This window comes from Somniosus microcephalus, chromosome 1, assembly GCF_052327205.1.
Source record: "Somniosus microcephalus isolate GS21.2 chromosome 1, FLI_Smic_1.0, whole genome shotgun sequence".
Taxonomy (NCBI): domain Eukaryota; kingdom Metazoa; phylum Chordata; class Chondrichthyes; order Squaliformes; family Somniosidae; genus Somniosus; species Somniosus microcephalus.
In genome coordinates, this window is record NC_140987.1 from 85206767 (window position 1) to 85225904 (window position 19138).

The following is a 19138-nucleotide window of genomic DNA, read 5'->3' on the forward strand; positions in this document are numbered from 1 at the left end:
GAGGGGCCGAATGGCCTACTCCTGCTCCTATCTTCTATGTTTCTATGAGGAAAGACGTGAGGAGGCTCAAGTGGAGCATAAATGCCGGCATGGACTGGTTGGGCCGAATGGCCTGTTTCTGTGCCATATATCCTATGTAAAGTAATTGCGCAGTATCTTATATACTGGGCAGATGGTAAAAGTGAATGCGCTCACTTTGAACCACCAAAAAAAATTCCAGTTTCATACATTGTCTTCACAGTATACAAGCAGAATTAGACAAGCTTGTATCCCAAGCATCACCATCAGCGGTTGTACCAATGGTGGCCACACAAGCTCTCAGGTTTGTCACCCTAGCTAGAATGGAGAAAGAAAATGACTCCGACCTTTTGAAATCAAACTTATGATGGATCACAGAGAAGGTGTAAAAGAAAATTTAAAAAGCAACTCTATTAACTCCACGAGTCTGCCACAATTTGTAATATGATGGCCATGAGCGATAATCTGAAATATCAAGGACAGGTATTATTTAGCTACTGACCTCGAGAGAAAAGGAGAGACAGACAGTATTTAGGAATATCAGCCAAACCAAAGCACTTCTGGAACCAAAATCAGAGCAGAAGTTAAATCAGCACAGCTATGTGGATATGAAATTCTGAATAGCTGGTGCCAGAGGCAAATCCTTCCTTGTTGACGGATTCAATGAAAGTCACAGTTTGTTGACTTTCCAGAGCAAATACCTACTTTATGTAGTCAAAACACAATACAGTCTAAAGCTCCCAGTCAAGAGGCTCCCCTGATTCCATATTGACACCTCGAATGATGCTTTTGGCCCATGTACAGGTGGTACCTATATTCAAGACAGAGGTCGATAAATCTTTGGGAACTAAGGGATACAGGAAAGTGGAGTTAAGGTAGAAGACCAGCCATGATCTTGTTGAATGGCAGAGCAGGCTTGAAGGGCCAAATGGCCTACTCCTGCTCCTATTTCTTATGTTCTCATGAGTGTCAGTCATGGCACTCAAATCCAGAAAGCATAATTCCATGCCATCAGATACTTTTCTGACCATGGTGGCAGTCAAACCTACTTTAGAAGAAGTCTGTTCCCTTACCCTGGGGTAGGTTTTGAAAAATATGTACTCTTCCAACACTACATAAGAGCCTTCTTAATGCCAGCATGAGCACAGATGTCTTGGGGCAAGATTGCCTTGACCAGTGCTACTGAAACAGATTCATCCATGATCAACTTCCCATGTCCTTCTGTGTTGGATGAATCACTTGTAACTTTTGAACTGCAAACTTAGTGCTGAAGAATGACTCTTAGTGAGTGAAATTGTTTTGCATGAAGCCATCAATTTCAATCAAATTTTGTTACAAGATGACTTACTGGCGTGGACCTGTTGGGCCAAAAGGCCTGTTTCTGTGTTGTAAATACTATGTATGCAACTACGTAAACACAAAAAAATGCAAGAAACTGAGTTGACAGTGAAACTTCAGAAAAGTCAAAACAAGTTTGACTTCACAAGTTGTAATTGTCTCTGAAGCAGAGCAGTATATTCAAGTATTTTATACTGGCAGAGTAACAGTGAGGCATTGCTGTTAATGATGGAAAGAGAGAGAGGGCTGGTCTAAGGTGGGACTTGTGTGCTTGGGGGGAAAAAGTGATACAAGAAACTTCAGAAAGTTTTAAACTCCTGGAAGGATTCTGCCTCAATGACTTTTGCCCACTGGACCGATTGTAAGGTACATGGATGATGAACAAATAAGAGCAACTGTTCCAGCAAGCAGAACTTAAAAAGGAGAAACATGCCAATATTCTGTGGCTTTACTGAGTGACACACAAAAAAGTACGTGTACACATACGCTATGCCGACCAGTACTGTATTATGTTGCTGTATGAAAGAACTTCAAGAATGCAAGAAACACAGCTTACCTTGTCATATTCACCATTCTTTATTGTTTTCTCAGGTTTGCTTTGCTTTAATGGACTTTTGACTTCTAACACCTGTTATAACAGAGGCGTAAAGACTTCAGCTACAAGTATCCTCAGTGCTCCTCACTTTTGGCTGTACTCAGGTTCAGCAAAAATTGCTACATTTTATTGAAAAGCACTGGCCTTAGTAAGTTTCCCCCCCCCCACAATTTCCCTATCCCAAGCCTACACTTTCGTCTTCAGTTGATGGGGGGAATCATCTAGGCTGTGGACTTTTCCATATCTGCCATCTGTACGGTCAACAAGACCCTTTTTCTTCCTCTTCCAGAAATGGGGCACTTTATCATTGTGCAGTGTTCCTTCAAGTTGCTTGGCTACAACCCAACACATTTGCACAAGGAAGCCTGGCGGGTTTGGATGGCAATTTAAGACAGTGATCTGATTGGGATCACTGCCTTGGTCTGTGGTTAGGAGGTCAAATCATTTCATTGTTGTGGTACTGGAGCAAGTTGCCAGTTTATTTTTTAATATCTAGAAATGCATATATTTGAGTCAAGATTTCAGGCAGAAACCTTAATTTATCTAGGAGCAATTTTCTTGGGGGGGGTGGGATTTCTTGACGAGCTTGCATTTTGTGAAAGATGTCTGTTGCAATGTTGTATGTACGTTCTACATCAGTACTCAGTCTTTTCCAATGAACAATTACCAAATGCACTGTGAAGACCGAGTCCAGTCAAAAATGTCATCTATTACTATGAAAAAAGATCAGAAATTAGTACTTAAAACCTTTCTGGTTTTCATTTTGTAATTGGAGCATCAGCTAATATAGAAAACTGTAATTTTTATCACAATGTCTTTTAGTATTTACTTTATGCTTATCCATGGTGCAAATATTTGCCTGAATAAATGGCATTTATGCCCAAAGGGGAAAAAAAATACTTGTGACTACTCTAGTTATTTTTCTCTCTCTTAGACAGAAATGACCATTGCGCCTATAGATGAGGGGCACACTGGTTGACTATAAGGTGCCAAAACAATTTTCTGTTGACCCATGGCTGTAAAGCACTGCTGACATATAAGACCAAACAATAGCTAATCTTATCTGAGCACTACTACCAACTTTCAGAAGTCAAAGATCAGTTAGAGAACTCCATGAGCCTAGCTTTTTTCCCCCTGATATTCATCTTAAGTTTTTGAAAAGCTTACTTTGGAAAGAAGCAATACTGGGCTACGACTCTTGGACATACCTCCTGCGTGCAATAGAAATATGGGCATCACTTGCCAGATGTATATCCTCCACTAATTACCAATTCATTTAAATATGGTTACATTGTCCATCAGAAATCTTTCATTTTTTTCGGTTTTAAAATGGCTTTTTGTGTAGACGCACGTCAACTGAAGCAGTGGGAATGAAATGGAGGACAGGAAATTGAAGCCTAAACATCTGTATAAATTACAGAAAATACCAAAAAAAGTTTGAATATTGCTCTTAAAAATGCGACCTAGTCCTAAAAGCATTTAATACAATTCAGAACAATTATCCAAGGTCACAAAAGATGAATTACATATTCTCTTCACTGTGTTAAGAGTACACAGTAGTGCCTATAGGTGAAAGCACTTCTCTTTAATGCTACCTTTTTTGCAAATAAACACCTTCACAAGGCACTGCACTGAATCTAAACATGCTACTGAGGGAAAAAGGGGACTAAACACAGCCATCAAAGCTGGGGATAATCTGTAACCTTCAATGTAGATATCTTCATGGGATTCCTAACTTTGCTTATTTGGACAAATTAATATGAGAAACTCAATTTATTTTTTTGAAAGTGCACTTGATCAGCTTTTCAAATCACAAAGTTAACTTGAACTTGAAAAGCTCAGCAAGTCTGGTTATGCTGCAGGCTTGAAAATCATTTCTAATGCAAGGACAGCTTGTCCTTTTCAGCAATTAGTTTTGCAGTCAGACAACTCTTTTGTAAATGCATGGTCCAGCTCTTGAAGTCTTACATTTAATGTTAAAGATGCAACAAAATAATTACACTTCAGTGCACCAAAGTTAAATATTTCCTTTGGATTTCACAAATGGTACAGTTTTGATTTTCATATTTCCTTGTGTGTATTAAATTCATGAAATTGAACACTTTACCTCATCTCAAAATGAAGCACAGTTTATATTATAACCATCAGAAGACAACTTTTGAGTGATCAAAAGCAAAATAAATCTCAGATCGAGACTCCACACCAGTCAAACATTCACAGCAACACATTACTATGGAAAAAAGTTTTTTAAAAAAGCAGTTTCCTAACTGAATTATTTTTTGAACCAAAAACAATAAGGTGTATTAATTACATGGATACAAATGGCAAGTCACCACACTGCAATTTAAAAACAAGAGGCACAGGTTAAATGAACAGGCTTGGACTGAAGTACAAAGAACATATTTAGAGGAGGCACCCTGATGATCCAATTGGCTAGAGCAGAGGTATTTGCTCACTCCTGTTCACAAGAAGAGTTCTGATCTCAGCCATCTTGTTGTGGCCAAGGGACAAGAGGAGAACAGATACTTCCTTGCAAGGAGGGGGAAGAAAATTAACTGCAGGATGAGCCATCACCACCTCCTAGAAGCTTATTGTAGAGGCATCATTGGCAGCAATTTGGGAACAGGTTTGTTTTCATGTCAAATCTACAACTTGAATTTATATAGCACCTTTAAAGTAGAAAAACACCCAAGGCTCTTCACAGAGACGCAGTCAGATAAAAATGACTTGAGCTAAAGGAGGAGATATTAGAACACAAGCACATAAGAAATAGGTGCAGGAGTAGGCCATTTGAGCCTGCTCAGTCATTCAAATAAGATCATGGTTGATCTACCTCATATCCTTTGATTCCCTTAATATCCAAAAATCTATCGCTCTCTGTTTTGAATATACTCAACGACTGAGCATCCACAACCCTCTGGGGTAGGGAATTCCAAAGATTCGCAACCCTCAGTGAAGAAATTTCTCATCAGTTTTAAATGGCTGACCCCTTATTCTGAGACTGTAACCCCTAGTTCTAGACTCTCTAGCCAGGGGAAACATCCCCCCCAGCATCTACCCTGTCAAGCCCCTTAAGAATTTTATATGTTTCAATGAGATCACCTTTCATTCTTCTAAATTCTAGGTAATATAGGCCTAGTCTACTCAATCTCTCCTCAGAGGATAAACCCCCATCCCAGGAATCAGTCCAGCGAACCTCCATTGCACTCCCTCTAAGGCAAGTATATCCTTCCTTAGGTAAGGAGACCAAAACTGTACACAGTACCCCAGGTGTGGTCTCACCCAAGCTCTATATAATTGCAACAAGACTTCTTTACTCTTATACTCTAATCCTTTTGTAATAAAGGCCAACATACTATTTGCTTTCCTAATTGCTTGCTGTACCTTGCTGTGATTCGTGTAGAAGAATTCTCAGGTCCCTCTGAATACCAACATTTCCCAATCTCTCACCATTTGAGATGTCTGTTGGTCGTGAAAGGCGCTATATAAATGCCAGTTTTTCTTTTTATTTAATATTCTGCTTTTCTATTTTCCTACCAAAGGGGATAACTTCACATTTCTCTACATTATACTCCATCTGCCATGTTCTTGCCTACTCACCTAATCGGTCTATAACCCTTTGCATCCTCCTCGCAGCTTACTTTCTCATCTACCTTTGTATTGTCAGCAAACTTGGATTCATTACACTCAGTCCCCTCATCCAAGTCATTGATATAGATTGTAAATAGCCGAGGCCCAAGCACTGATCCTTGCGATACCCCAACTAGTTATAGCTTGCCAGCCCAAAAAATGACCCATTTAGTCCTGCACTCTATTTTCTGTCTGTTAACCAATCCTCAATCCATGCTAGTATATTACCACCATGAGCCCAAATTTTGTGTAATAACCTGTGTGCTAAAGAAATATAAGCTTGAGCATGAGAATTTTAAATTGGCGCATTGGGGAGGGGTTGGGGGGGGGTGGGGGCGGGGGAAAGAGGACCAGGAGCCAATGTAGGTCAGTGAACACAGGGGTGATGGGTGAGCAGGCCTGGATGCGGGATAGGATATGGGAAGCAGAATATTCGATGAGCTGAAGTTTACAGAGCATGGGAGGATCAGAAGCTATCCAGCATATCATTGGAATGATCAAGCATGGAGATGAAAAAGGAACAGATAAGAGTTTCAGTAGCAGATGGGTTGAGGTGAGGCAGGCACAGGTGGTTGGAGATGGAAGTAGGTGGCCTTTGTCATGGAGAGAAGATGGCGTCAGAAGCGCAGCTCAGGGTCCAATAGAACAGTCTGGTTTAACCCGAGACAGTGGTTGGGGAGGAGGAGTGGAATTGGAAGTGAGAGTAATGAGCATCAGCTGGAGGCCAAAGACAGCTTTGGTCTTTCCAATGTTTAACTGGTGGAAATTGCAGCGCCTCCAAAACTAGATGTTGGACAAGCAGCCTGGCAGCACAGACAGTGGAAGGGTATAGTGTACATGTGGAAGCAACCCCATGTCTTTGGATGACATTGCCAAGGGTAGGGGACCAAGGATAGATTCCTGGAGAAGTCCAGGAGGCAGGAAGAGAAGAAACTGCTAGAGATGCTCTGGCTGAAATTTGATTGACAAGTGAGGGCAGTCCCACGGAGCTGGACAACAAAGGAGATGTTTTGGAGGATAATGCTGTGGTCAACCATGTCAAAGGCTGCAGAGGAGGACGAGGAGGGAAAATGCACCACAAAGATTATGTCTTTTGCGACTTTAATTAGGGCTGTTTCAGTACCGTGGCAGGGGCAGAAACCTGATTGAAGAAATTCAAACATGGGGTTGCCGAAAGATGAGCATGGATTTGGGAGGTGGCAACACATTCAAGGACTTGAGGAAAGGGAGGGTGGAGATGGGATGGTTGCTTGCAAGAGGGGTCAAGGGTTGTACTTTTGAGGAGTGGGTGATCACAGCAGTTTTGAAAGGGAAGGGACTAAATCTAAAGATAAAAAAAGACTTGCATTTCTATAGGATCTTTCACGATCTCAGGATGTTCCAAAGCGCTTTACAGCCAATGAAGTACTTTTGAACTGTAGTCACTGTTGTAATGTAGGAAGCGCGACAGCTCACAGCAAGCTCCCACAAACAGCAATGTAATAACGGCCAGTTAACTTTTTGTTTTCAGTGATGATGGTTGAGGGATAAATTTGTCCAGCACACCAGGGTCAATTCCCCATCTCTTCTTTGAAATAGTGCCATGGGATCTTTTACTTCCATCTGAGAGAGCAGATGGGGCCTCGGTTTAACATCTCATCCGAATGACGGCACCTCAGACAGTGCAGCACTCCCGCAGTACTGCACTGGAGCCTAGGTTTTGGTGCTCAAATCTCTGGAGTGGGACTTGAACCCATAACCTTCTGACTAAGAGGAGACAGTGAGCCACAGCTGACACTGGGAATCATTTACTAGCATGGGGGCCAGGAAGTGGGTCCCATGAACAAGACTGGCTTGAAGAAGGCATGAGGTGAGAAAGGAAAGAAACAAGAGAAAGACATACAAATTCAAGGATAGGGCAAGGGGGCGCCTGTGGTTAGATTTGGCTTGGTGGGCAAAGGGAGTGAGGGGAAGCAAGCTGAATGGATAGTCTCAGTCTTAGTCCATGAGCTCCTCACATGTTGGAGGTGAGGATGAAGGGGGCAGATGAAAAGGGGTTGAAGGAGATGGTTGGTAGTGGAGAAAAGAAGCTGGGAGTTATATTTTCATTACAGTTTTCAAAAGTGAGTGAGGCCCAATAGCGCTTGATATAGTCCAGCTAGATCTGGTGATGGCTGGCTAAACCAGCTGTGCGCCAGACACACTTAAGTCTGCAACCCTTGGAATTGAGGGAGTGAAGTCGAGGACTATACCAGGGTTATGACCAGGGTGAGTGAGCGAGAGAGAGAGCGAGAGTAAAGGTTTTACTGGGGACAAGGGCATCCAAGGTGAAGGAGAGGAAGTGGTTGAGCAGATCGACAGCAGCATAATTATCATGGCAAATGGAGGGCCAAAGGCTAGGCAGTTGGTAGTTGGAAGTGCAATTGTAAGGAAGTGGTTGGAGATGGCCTTGTCTGTGATCAAAACCATGTGAGTAGAGAGGCCATGCGAGATGGCTGTGAATAAGTGTAAGAGTTTATATGGAGGAAGAAGTTTAGGGAGAACAGGAGAGCAGTGAACTCAGAAGAGAGGGGGGATCGATAAGTTGAGACAGAGACTGAAATCATAGGATGAGTCGTCGCTAAGTGCAGAGGATGAAGGAGGAAATCTCGGAGAAACTTGGGACGGAACATGGAGGGATAACAGAGAATAAGCATTTTTAAAGGAGGTGCAAGGGGTGGAAGCAGGTGAGGCACTTGAAGGAGAAGATGCCAGAGGAGTTGGGCGGGGGGGGGGGGGGGGGGGGGAGGGAGAAAGAGGCGGGGGAAAAAGGCCAAGTTGTGATTTGATAAGGGTCACACCACCACCAAGACGGTTTAGATGAGGTAGGCAGTGGAAAGCATAACTAGGCTTCAGTAAGGGGCCAGGAGTCAACACCTGCAAGACAAGTTTCAATCAAAGCCACAATGCCAATGCAATAGTCAACAAAATGGTCATAGATAGCGAAGATCTTGTTCACAAGGCATTCTGGAGGGAAATGCAGAGGGGCAGTGAATGTTGATCCAATGCAAGAGGCTGTGGGGTGGGGTGGAGTGGTGTGATTAACCCCAGCATGCATGATATGAGAGAGGGAGAGGAGCATGGGGCAATTGAGGTTACTGCTTGTAAGGGGACAGTGATGGGTGCCTCAATGAGTCCTTCAGAGAATGTAAATCACAATTGGGTTTAATAGATTATACAACTGAAAGTGCATTACAAATATTATTTTACTCACAGGACGACCAACAGTACTGCATAATATACCTTCCATATTCATGAAAGAATTGGTGCAATATGAACTAATAAATTATGATCTTAGTGCAATACCTAGATTGATACCATGTGAAAGGGAATATAATTGAAAAATGTGTTACTTAACAAACCCTGATTTTGGACAAAACAAGGTTTTAGGTTCAATTTTCTTGAAAGCATTTGTGCACGAATGTTTCCAGTTTATTGCATGGCTTCTTCCCATACCTGGTTATTGCTATTGTTGGCTTTTAGTATTGGAGGTGCTTCATTTCTGGGTGGGGTAGAGCTGCCACTGTTCTCACTGTCACTCCCATCACTCAAACTCATTCTGTAATAAAAATAAAGCACAAAGTTTAGGTACAAACAGCCAGGGACAAAATGAGGGTGGAGAGGGGCGAATTCTATTCTGAACAATGCATTCCCGTGTAGACATGGATGGGTTAGACAGACTTTTCAGCTTAAATGTATTACTGTTAAATGTTGTTAATCTTCACTGATACAGTATTATTTCTCTCTTCTCCCCACCTTACCCATCGCTTCCTGATCAAGAGGGTGATTTAGCATGCTTCGGTTAATAACCATCTCTTCAGATCAACATGATTCCCATGACCTTTTGTGATAACTCTTAGGGAAACCTACTGATCAAATGGGTGGAGTCAAAATATTCAAGCATTTGCTAATCTTGAATGAAACTACAGTACTTAGAGGTGTATGAGCATCATGTGAACAGATTCGCTCTTCAACCTTCCTTCCATTAAGGAAACAAATTACTTTTGTTCTCTTCTTCTGTAGCTCTCATAACTTACATCCACATCATCTGTTTCATCATTGTATACAAATGGACAAAATACTTCATGTATTATTGCATCACTCCAAGTGTTGAAAAGTTTTTGTTTCTTATTTTAAGACTGGAATTCAAGTCATCTCTCAACTACAATATGGAAAAAAAATTACAAGCAGCACTGTTGAGACTCAGATGGTGTCCCTTACTTCAGCAGAAAATGCTGATACTCCACTGACACCTGCACATTCTCCCCGTGTTTGCGTGGGTTTCCTCCGGGTGCTCCGGTTTCCTCCCACAGTCCAAAGATGTGCGGGTTAGGTTGATTGGCTATGATAAATTGACCCTTAGTGTTAGGGGGATTAAATACGTGGGGTTACGGGGATAGGGTGGGATGTGTGTTGGTGTAGGGGTTACGGGGATCGGGTGGGATATGTGTCGGTGCAGGCTCGATGGGCCGAAGTGGCCTCTATCTGCACTGTGGGTTTTCTGTGATTCTGTGTACAACTAGCACCAACATATCCAAAACTCGAGCTTCTGATTACTTTACTTGTCTAGGAAATTCTATACAATGAATCTGCCTTTGTTTCAAAGTATATGCATGCAGTAGAACCCACCGGTAGCACTGGCTTACCATTTTATCAAATGTAGAATAGACTGTGTTCGAGCACACTCATGGCATACTTACCTGCTTAATGAAAAAAAAGTTACAAATATAACCCCAGGAGCAGCACTGCTGATGAGAAGTATAATAATGTGCAACTCCACTCAGCAAATATGCAGCTTTGTGCACAATCCTCAATTACACATCCTCGGTCATGTTTTGATTAAACTAAAACACGACAATGGATATTCCCTTAGACAGCTGCAATTGATCAAGGCAGTAAAATACAATCACTGTAATTACCAGAAGTATCCAACTTTTAAGCAACATTAACGTTTCCTGGAATTAGTTTTGGATCAAAACCCCCCACATTTTATAGTGACAGGCCTGTAATTTAATTTAATTAACTGATGTATAGTGCACAAAACACAATAAAGGCTTTCAGAAGAAATTAATATGATAACATAGCTGATGGAAGGTGCCAAAAAATATTTATTTAAACCCTTCCTTTAATTAGCTCATTGCAATACTAACCTATGTCCTCGGTTTCCACAATGAGTATTTAATGATCTCTCTACATCAGAGAGGTTTCCATTCTCATCTTCATCTGACTCATTGCCTTCTGAATGGAGATCCTCCATTATAGATCTCAGTGGACCTGTTTAAAAATACAAGAAAGGAACTTCACAACCATTCCAAGTTTGATTGGGATGCTGACGAATGGATTGTAATTTAGATTTCCCCCCTCCCTTTTTATCCAGAAGGCATAAATGCTTACTGGAGCAGGGTTCATGAGCAATGGGCACCTTCCAGTACCTTGCAAAGAGGCCAAATTTGTGTGCAAACCTAAACACGAGTAGCAAAAAGGCTATTTTACTGTGGAAGATATCACAGTCCAATCAGATACAGTCCTCACACATCTTCACATATGCATCTTCCACAGAGGTCAACATTTAGAAATGAAGAGCAGGGACCCTTGGCCAATTTGTTTTCCCTCCACCCTAGTTCACCTAGCCAAGAGGCACCGAGACAAACTGCAGCAATCGCAACGGAGACCAGCTAATTCAGCACAGAGTGGGAGTTGAACATGGTCTTTATGACTTTGTGCGGCACTTGGTGACACTTTACCAGTCTTTGGAAAGTTGAAAAAAAAACACGAACTATGAATATAATTCAAGTTTTCGGCACTACACATTATACAATTAATCACTTGGATACACACCATGAATTCCTGCTTTATGCCAGTTGTTTCTTTTAGATTGAATTTAAAATTAAGCCCGATTGTGATTAACCTAGAGGCAAATACGTGAAAGCTTGGGATTCATGAAATAATTGTAGGTCATTTCATGTACATTCACTATACTTCAAGTAACAAGAATCCATTATTAATTTCAGTGCCAAAAAGGTAAATTGTTTTACATCTTTTCTCATAGCAATGGTTGAGGATTGGGAAGGTCAAATGAAAGGAAACATTTGTTATGCACAGGCCCATCTCACAGCACACAAGATAAACTGAATTTGGTGTAAATGGCAATAGGTTAACCAATGCTCCAATTTTTTTGGACATCATCTCTTGGTAATGATTCTGCTATTGCCATTTACACCTCCCCTAGAGAGTCATCTTTTGTTTCCTAACGTGTCCCATTACCATCCCCTTTTGCCTTGCACCATCATCCCTTTTGTCTTTTAAGCTCTCCTGCCTTCCACCCTATCACAGACCTTCCCTTTTGTTCTTTCCTCTCCTCCCCTCCCCCTTTCCTAGCCTCTATACTTGCTTAAAACCTGTTGTTACATCTCTAACTTTTTCAAGTTCTGACAAAGGGTCATCGACCTGAAACTTTAACTCTGTTTCTCTCTCCACAGATGCTGCCTGAGCTGCTGAGTATTTCCAGCATTTTTTGTTTTTATTTCAGATTTCCAGCATCCGCAGTATTTTGCTTTTGCTTGTCCACTACAATATAACCTGGGAGCAGACTAGACTCCAAGTCAATCCTACTGCTTTCCAGAATTCCGCTTCCCTCCATATTCTGTGCCTCATTTACTCTTTCTACTATATGCCATTACTTCTGCTGTGCACCTTTTGTTAAGTATTGGCACAATTTAAATTTTAAAAATAGTGAGAGAACAGTTTGCCTAATAAACAATGCAATGCAGCCCTGCAAAGAGCATGCCATTTGCTAATTTTATACTGAGCCTGGCTTATGGCACCTAGTTTCAGCATAACCATGGCGTTCATGTAGTTCAAGTTATGACCGAGCCTAGTTTGCTCACTTAATTTTTGCTACATTTCCTTTCTGCCATGCACTGCTGTCATCCATCTAGTTAGCTGCAAGCATCCGTGCAAGAGCAACCCAAGTTGAGTTGCCCTACCACTTTACCCTTACTCCCTCTTAAAAAGTATCTGATTACTATGGACCACACACTTAAACAGTCTACTTACATGAAACAAGGCTTCAAATTATCTTGAAACTCAAAATTAAGGGATGCAAGGTAACATTCTCTGGAATACTTCTGGTATATGGTAAAGGAAAGCTCAAAAAAAACCTGAGGATGTCAAATGGCCGGCAAACTCATGTGAAAAATGGGGCCATGTTCAGAAGTAAAGTGTAAATTCGGCACAATGTTATTGCACTCCCCTCAGTCAGAGGATTGTGGATTTAAGGCCCACTCCAAGACTTCAGCATATAATGTAGACTTACATTCTAGTTAGTACTGAAGGAGTAGGACACAATTTAAATTGCCAGTTTTCAGATGAGATGTGCCTGCATGCAAAAAAAAAATTGACTTGGCCAACTTTCAACTCAACCAATAATCACTGAAACAGGTCAATTGGTCAGTTATCTCATTTGCTGTTTGTTGGACCCTGATGTGTGCAAATTGGCTGCCACAATTGACTAGAATCATAGGGCTGGATTTTAATACAGGAGGCGGGACTACAACTTCGGGGTTGTAATCCTACCTCCATCGAGTTGTGGCCAACCCACACGATTTTCACTTGATTGCCCTTGTTGAGCCCACCCAGCAGGTTCAGCAGGCCAATTAAGGGCCACCCAGCAACAGGTGACGTCACAGATTGACATTTTATCTGTCAAGAGCCTTTGACAGATGAAATCAGTATTTGACAGTTCTTTGAAGCTGTCAAACACTGACAATCTGTACTCCAAATTAATTCCTTCCTCTCAGGCTGATTTAGAGATCTCTCCAGAACAGAAAGCTGAATGCTGCAACTTTCGACAGCTCGCGGCCATTCTGCTTTCTGTGCCGGTGAGATGAAGGACTCCGGAGACCTGAAGGAAGGCTGTAAAGAAAAGGTAAGTAAAACTTCTTTAAACACTTTACACACACCAAACACACTTACTTCTGCACTCACGCACCCATCAGTCACCTGAACAACAGACATCTGGAACCCTCCAAGCCCTTCAGCCCGACGGTCCGCCTCGCTAACTTGGCGTGGTTTGGAGCCATCGGGAATCCCACACTTCACGAATAAAAATAGGGATTAGGCTAAAAGCTGCCTGTTAACAGGCAGTTAATTGGCACTAATCCCCTTCCCGCCTCGGGGAGGCAGCTCCCAGCACAGGTCGGGTATCCGCCTCCTTTGAAACTGGCATGGAGGTGGGATGGGTTTGTGCCCCCCGATTGAGATTTTAACCCCCCCACACGCCTTCAATCCCGCCTCCACGGCCCAATGAAAATCCTGCCCATAGACTCTTACAGCACAGAAGGAGGCCATTCACCCCATTGCCCGTGCCAGCTCTCTGAAAGAGCTGTCCAATTTAGTCCCACACCCCAATCTTTTCCCCGTAATTGCAAATCAGTCCTCTTCAAATACATGTCCAGTTACCTTTTGAAATTTCCTGTGGAATCGGATTCCACCACCCTTTCAGGTTGTGCATTCCAAATCTTGCCAACCCTCCATGAAAATGTTTCTTCATTTCCCCTCTAGTTCTTTCGCCAATTATTTTAAATCTATGACTTCTGGTTACCAACTCACTGAGGATGTAAAATACATTATCTAAATAAAAATTCTTTCCTCTTAACTAGGAATATCAGGACAAAAAAGGCCAGTACAGGAATTATTGGCTGCATCTAAACAAAGCATGAACTCGTGAGGACCACCGAGGCTGTGGTTGAGAATGATTTAAACTTGCTAGGTTGATGGAGAAAGGAGGAAGAGAGAAGGGAAGCTGGATCCCAGAAGACAGATCAAAGAGTGGAAGATATACAACAGGCAGATATGAATAACGCAGTGAGGCACAGAAGGAACACGATACCAGAAGCGAGTAGACTAAAACTAGGCAAATCCAGAATAAGGTGTGAACATACCGAGGACATGAAAGACATTAGAGGCATTAGAAATAAGATGCCTGAAATAGAGACTGTTGTGGTAATAGGAACAACAAATTGGTACTAAAATATGGCTGACCCCAGAGGATGGTAATGAATGAATATAACATATAGGAATATAGTGCTCAGGAAAGAGAAGAGTGAAAGAGGTTGGGGGCATGGGGGGGAAAGAGAGGTGTGAAGAAGAAGATTGCTGAGTGGCATGCCCCGGGGATGTGTTAGGAACCCTAGTGTTTCTAAATTTCTTTGAAAGCTTGGATAGCAAAAATTGGCAGTGGAATCAGGGAAAATACAAAATGAGTTAAACAAAATATGAAAGTGGTGGAACAATGACAGATAAAATGCTGACAAGTGTTAATTACTGTACACAGGAAGAAAAAAGTGATAAAACATCCACGAACGGTGCTGAAATAACTACAGATAAAATAGAGAGCCAAGTGTTTTAGTAGGCTCAACAAATCCATTTATTGCAGAAGAATCAGCAATGTAAATAGAACGCAGAACTATATAACCAAAAGATAAGATCCAATGCAGAGAAAGTCATGCTCAAAGTCTGTAATGCTCTGATCAGATCATACCATGAGTACAGTGTTCATTCTACTGGTACACTGAAGTCCTGGAGGCAGTTAAAAGAACCACAAGACTGACTTCTAGTATAAGAGGACATGATTGTGAATGGAAAACATGGAGAAAGTGGGACTTTTATCCTTGTAAAGAGGTAACAGAGGTGGCTTCAAGAAGTGTAGAAAATAGTCAATGGTATAGAAAAGATATAAATGGATAATACTTCAAATCTTTACCTTGTCTGTTGTTTTGAGATGGAGTAAAACTTGAACTGGAGTTTGAACTGGAACTGGAGCCAGCAGGGCTTGGCTGTTGAGACTTCAACAAAATAAAAACACAAGACAAAAACAGAGTTAATATTGTTGCAGTAAGCTAGCCAAATATTTAACCAAAGTAATTACCTATAAAAGCTATTCTAAAGCATCTTTGCTTGCTAGTAATATTGGCTTGTACAATATTTTCTTCAGGTTCCTTATTTGAAAATGTATGTAAAACAGAATGAAAAGCTAAATCTGTTCCGATTTCTCTCCCTCAAATTAAAACATGGGACAGCAAAGGGTTATATTTCAGGGCTGAGAAATAATAATAATTGGTATACAGAGTTTAAAAAACCCAAAATTATGACTTGAGATTATTTTTTTATATCCAGGAGTTATTACAGGACAACAGTCTCACCAAGAGTAAATATTCATGGTGGAAACCTTAGTCAGTTGCCTCTACTTGAAATATTAACCAGTCTGTTCATTTTTCATATACTCCCAGTAGTTCCGGTTTCAGATTTTCATAATTTATGATTTTTCCCCTTTTTATTTCAGCAAGAGTTTGCTCCAGCAGTTAATAATTGTTACTGGAATCCATAAAATAAGATTACACCCCTTAACCACTTCGGTCACTCAAATTCTAGATTTTTGTGTTGATGGGGGCAGTTACATAATATAGCATTACATAAATACTTTTAATAAACCCAGCAACTACAGGCCAGTTAGTTTAACCTCAGTAGTGGGAAAGCTTTTAGAAAAGATAATCAGGGAAAAAGTTAACAATCACTTGGACAAGTGTGGATTAATTAAGGAAAGCCAGCACGGATTTGTTAAAGGCAAATCGTGTTTAACTAATTTGATTGAGTTTTTTGGTGATCGGGTTTTTTGATGAGGTAAGAGAGAGGGAATGCAGTTGACGTGGTGTACATGGATTTCCAAAAGGCATTCGACAAAGTGCCACATAATAGGCTGGCCAGCAAAGTTGAAGCTCATGGAATAAAAGGGACAGTGGCAGCATGGATAGGAAATTGGCTCAGTGACAGGGAGCAGAGAGCAGTGGTGAACCGTTGTTTTTCAGACTGGAGGAAGGTATTCCCCAGGGGTCGGTACTAGGACCACTGCTTTTCTCGATATATATTAATGACTTGGACTTGGGTGTACAGGGCACAATTTCAAAATTTGCAGATGACACAAAACTTGGAAGTATGGTGAACAATGAGGAGAGTGATAGACTTCAAGAAGACTTCAAGAGGACATAGACAGGCTGGTGGAATGGGCAGACACGTGGCAGAGGAAATTTAATGCAGAAAAGTGCGAAGTGATACATTTTGGTAGGAAGAACGAGGGGAAGCAATATAAACTAAAGGGTACAATCTTAAAGGGGATGCATGAACAGAGAGGCCTGGGCGTATACATGCACAAAGGGGTTATATGTGCACAGATTGTTGAAGGTGGCAGTTCAGGTTGAGAAAGTGGTTAAAAATGCCTATGGGATCCTGGGCTTTATAAATAGAGGCATAGAGTACAAAAGCAAGGAAGTGGTGATGAACTTTTATAAAACACTGATTCGGCCTCAACTGGAGTATTGTCTCCAATTCTGGGCACCGCACTTTCGAAAGGATGTGAAGGCCTTGGAGAGGGTGCAGAAAAGATTTCTGAAAATGGTTCCAGGGATGAGGGACTTCAGTTACATGGATAGACTAGCAAAGCTGAGGTTGTTCTCCTTAGAGCAGAGAAGGTTGAGAGGAGATTTGATAGAGGTGTTCAAAAATCATGACGGGTCTAGACAGAGTAGATAGTGAGAAACTGTTCCCGTTGGCAGAAGAGTCGAGAACCAGAGGACACAGATTCAAGGTGATTAGCAAAAGAACCAAAAAGGCGACATGAGGAAAAACTTTTTTACGCAGCGAGTGGTTAGGATCTGGAATGCACTGCCTGAAAGGGTGGTGGAGGCAGACTCAATCATGGCTTTCAAAAGGGAATTGGATAAGTACCTGGAGGAAAGAAATGTGCAGGGCTACAGCGAAAGGGTGGGTCTAGCTGAAGTGCTCTTGCAGAGAGCCGGCATGGGCTCGATGGGCCAAATGGCCTCCTGTACTGTAACCATTCTATGATTCTAATTGCATAGTAATTACAACACAGAAGCAGGTCATTCAGCCCAACAAATCTTTGCCGACGTTTATGCTTCACACGAGCCTCCTTCATCCGGTTCTACATCTTTTGCTTGACCGATAGCAGGTATCATGATCAAAATCAATGACCAAGCACTGCATGCAATTGATTCCCAATAACATCCACAATGAAGTTCATTTAATAAAGATAAAATCCAGGATGCTCCTTCTGGAGTCCTCTAGTGTTGAGATTTACATTGAAATTGTACGATTTAGCTGAAATTGACATCAGCCTTTAAAAATATAAAAGTAACCTATTTCGAAATAACTGGTTATAATAAAGCAGTACAAGAAAATAAACTGAATACATAAAGACAACCTTTAAAAAAACCACCTTCTGAAAAAGAAATTCAAGAATTCTCCAACTTGGTGCATCACATCCTAGGACAACACCTTGGTTCCCCTGACATTCAGTGAAAGCAACTTCCTGACCCTGTCTCTACCAGTCAATTCTGTCCCACAGACATTTCGTTATTGTACACAGCCCCAAGTAATTCCCACGAGTTGCGTGTTTCTGTGTCAGTAACTAAATCAGTAATGCAAACTCTTGTGAAATTTTAATAAAAATTCCTCCAATTCGCCATCTAACTCAGAAAACTCGAGAGTTCAACGGTTGATTAATTCCAAACCAGAACTTCTGGGGGGGGGGGGGGGGGGGGGGAAAGCAAACTCTGCCTGTGTGCCCCACGTGCCTCTAGTTTATATGTAATGTTCCAATTTCGAAAGGGGACAGGCTCCAGTTACCTGAACACTGATTGATTGACCGGCACGGTTCGATGGAATCTTCGCAAAGCATAAAAGGAGGCTTGACCATGCCAGTAAGACACTGACTGGCTGACCCTGCAGGATGATCCGGGGGAGGGGGCGAGGGCGGGGCTGACTACTTCTTCGCTGGTTGAGGATTTTTGATCTTACATATGATAGAAGATTTTCAATGCCGGCCCCGGGGTGGTGTTGCTCCTGGCCGACGACCTCGGCTAGGGGCACCCGAGCTCCCGGACCCCCAACCTGGATCAGCTGGCGGCAGTGGGCCAGAGAACGAGGGGTCACAGGATACGGGGTAGGACATTGATCTCTGAGATGAGGAGAAATGTCTTCACTCAGAAGGTGGTGAACCTGTGGAATTCTTTACCATAGAAGGCTGTGGAGGCCAAGTCACTAAATATATTTAAGGAGATGGATAGATTTCTAGACACAAAAGGCATCAAGGGGTATGGGGAGAGAGCGGGAATATGGTATTGAGATAGAGGATCAGCCATGATCATACTGAATAGCAGAGCAGGCTCGAAGGGCCTACTCCTGCTCCTATTTTTCTATGATTCAGCGACTTCTACTGCACGTCCAGCGTCTGCAGCCCATCCCCAGTAATAGCAGGGACCGGGACTGGATCAACAATCTGCATAGATTAATATACAATAATTAATCTGCATCGATTAGTATGAAATTTTGATCTTTCTTAGGATAGTAAATTTTCAAAGCAGCTCAAGTATGAGGCATACAAGATGAGTGTCGAAACGGTTCTTTATGGTTCAAAACTACGAGGTGTGCAACAGAAGGCTTCCTTTAATCCATGTGTGAAAA

At 41.9% G+C, this 19138-nt stretch overlaps 1 protein-coding gene across 10 annotated transcripts in view; it reads right to left on the minus strand.

Annotated features, from left to right (window-relative positions):
- The window catches only part of mllt3 (MLLT3 super elongation complex subunit), a 174634-nt gene that overhangs the window by 24027 nt on the left and 131469 nt on the right, over positions 1–19138 (minus strand). For 8 of the 10 annotated variants that reach the window (XM_085983961.1, XM_085983970.1, XM_085983974.1 and 5 more), the window contains 4 exons: positions 15363–15444; positions 10750–10873; positions 9056–9158; positions 1913–1984 (listed from right to left, as the gene is read on the minus strand). In XM_085983961.1, coding sequence (XP_085840087.1) covers positions 1913–1984; positions 9056–9158; positions 10750–10873; positions 15363–15444 — 381 coding nt within the window. The remainder of the gene's footprint in view (positions 1–1912; positions 1985–9055; positions 9159–10749; positions 10874–15362; positions 15445–19138) is intronic. The other 2 variants (XM_085983964.1, XM_085983983.1) reach the window with 1 other exon arrangement.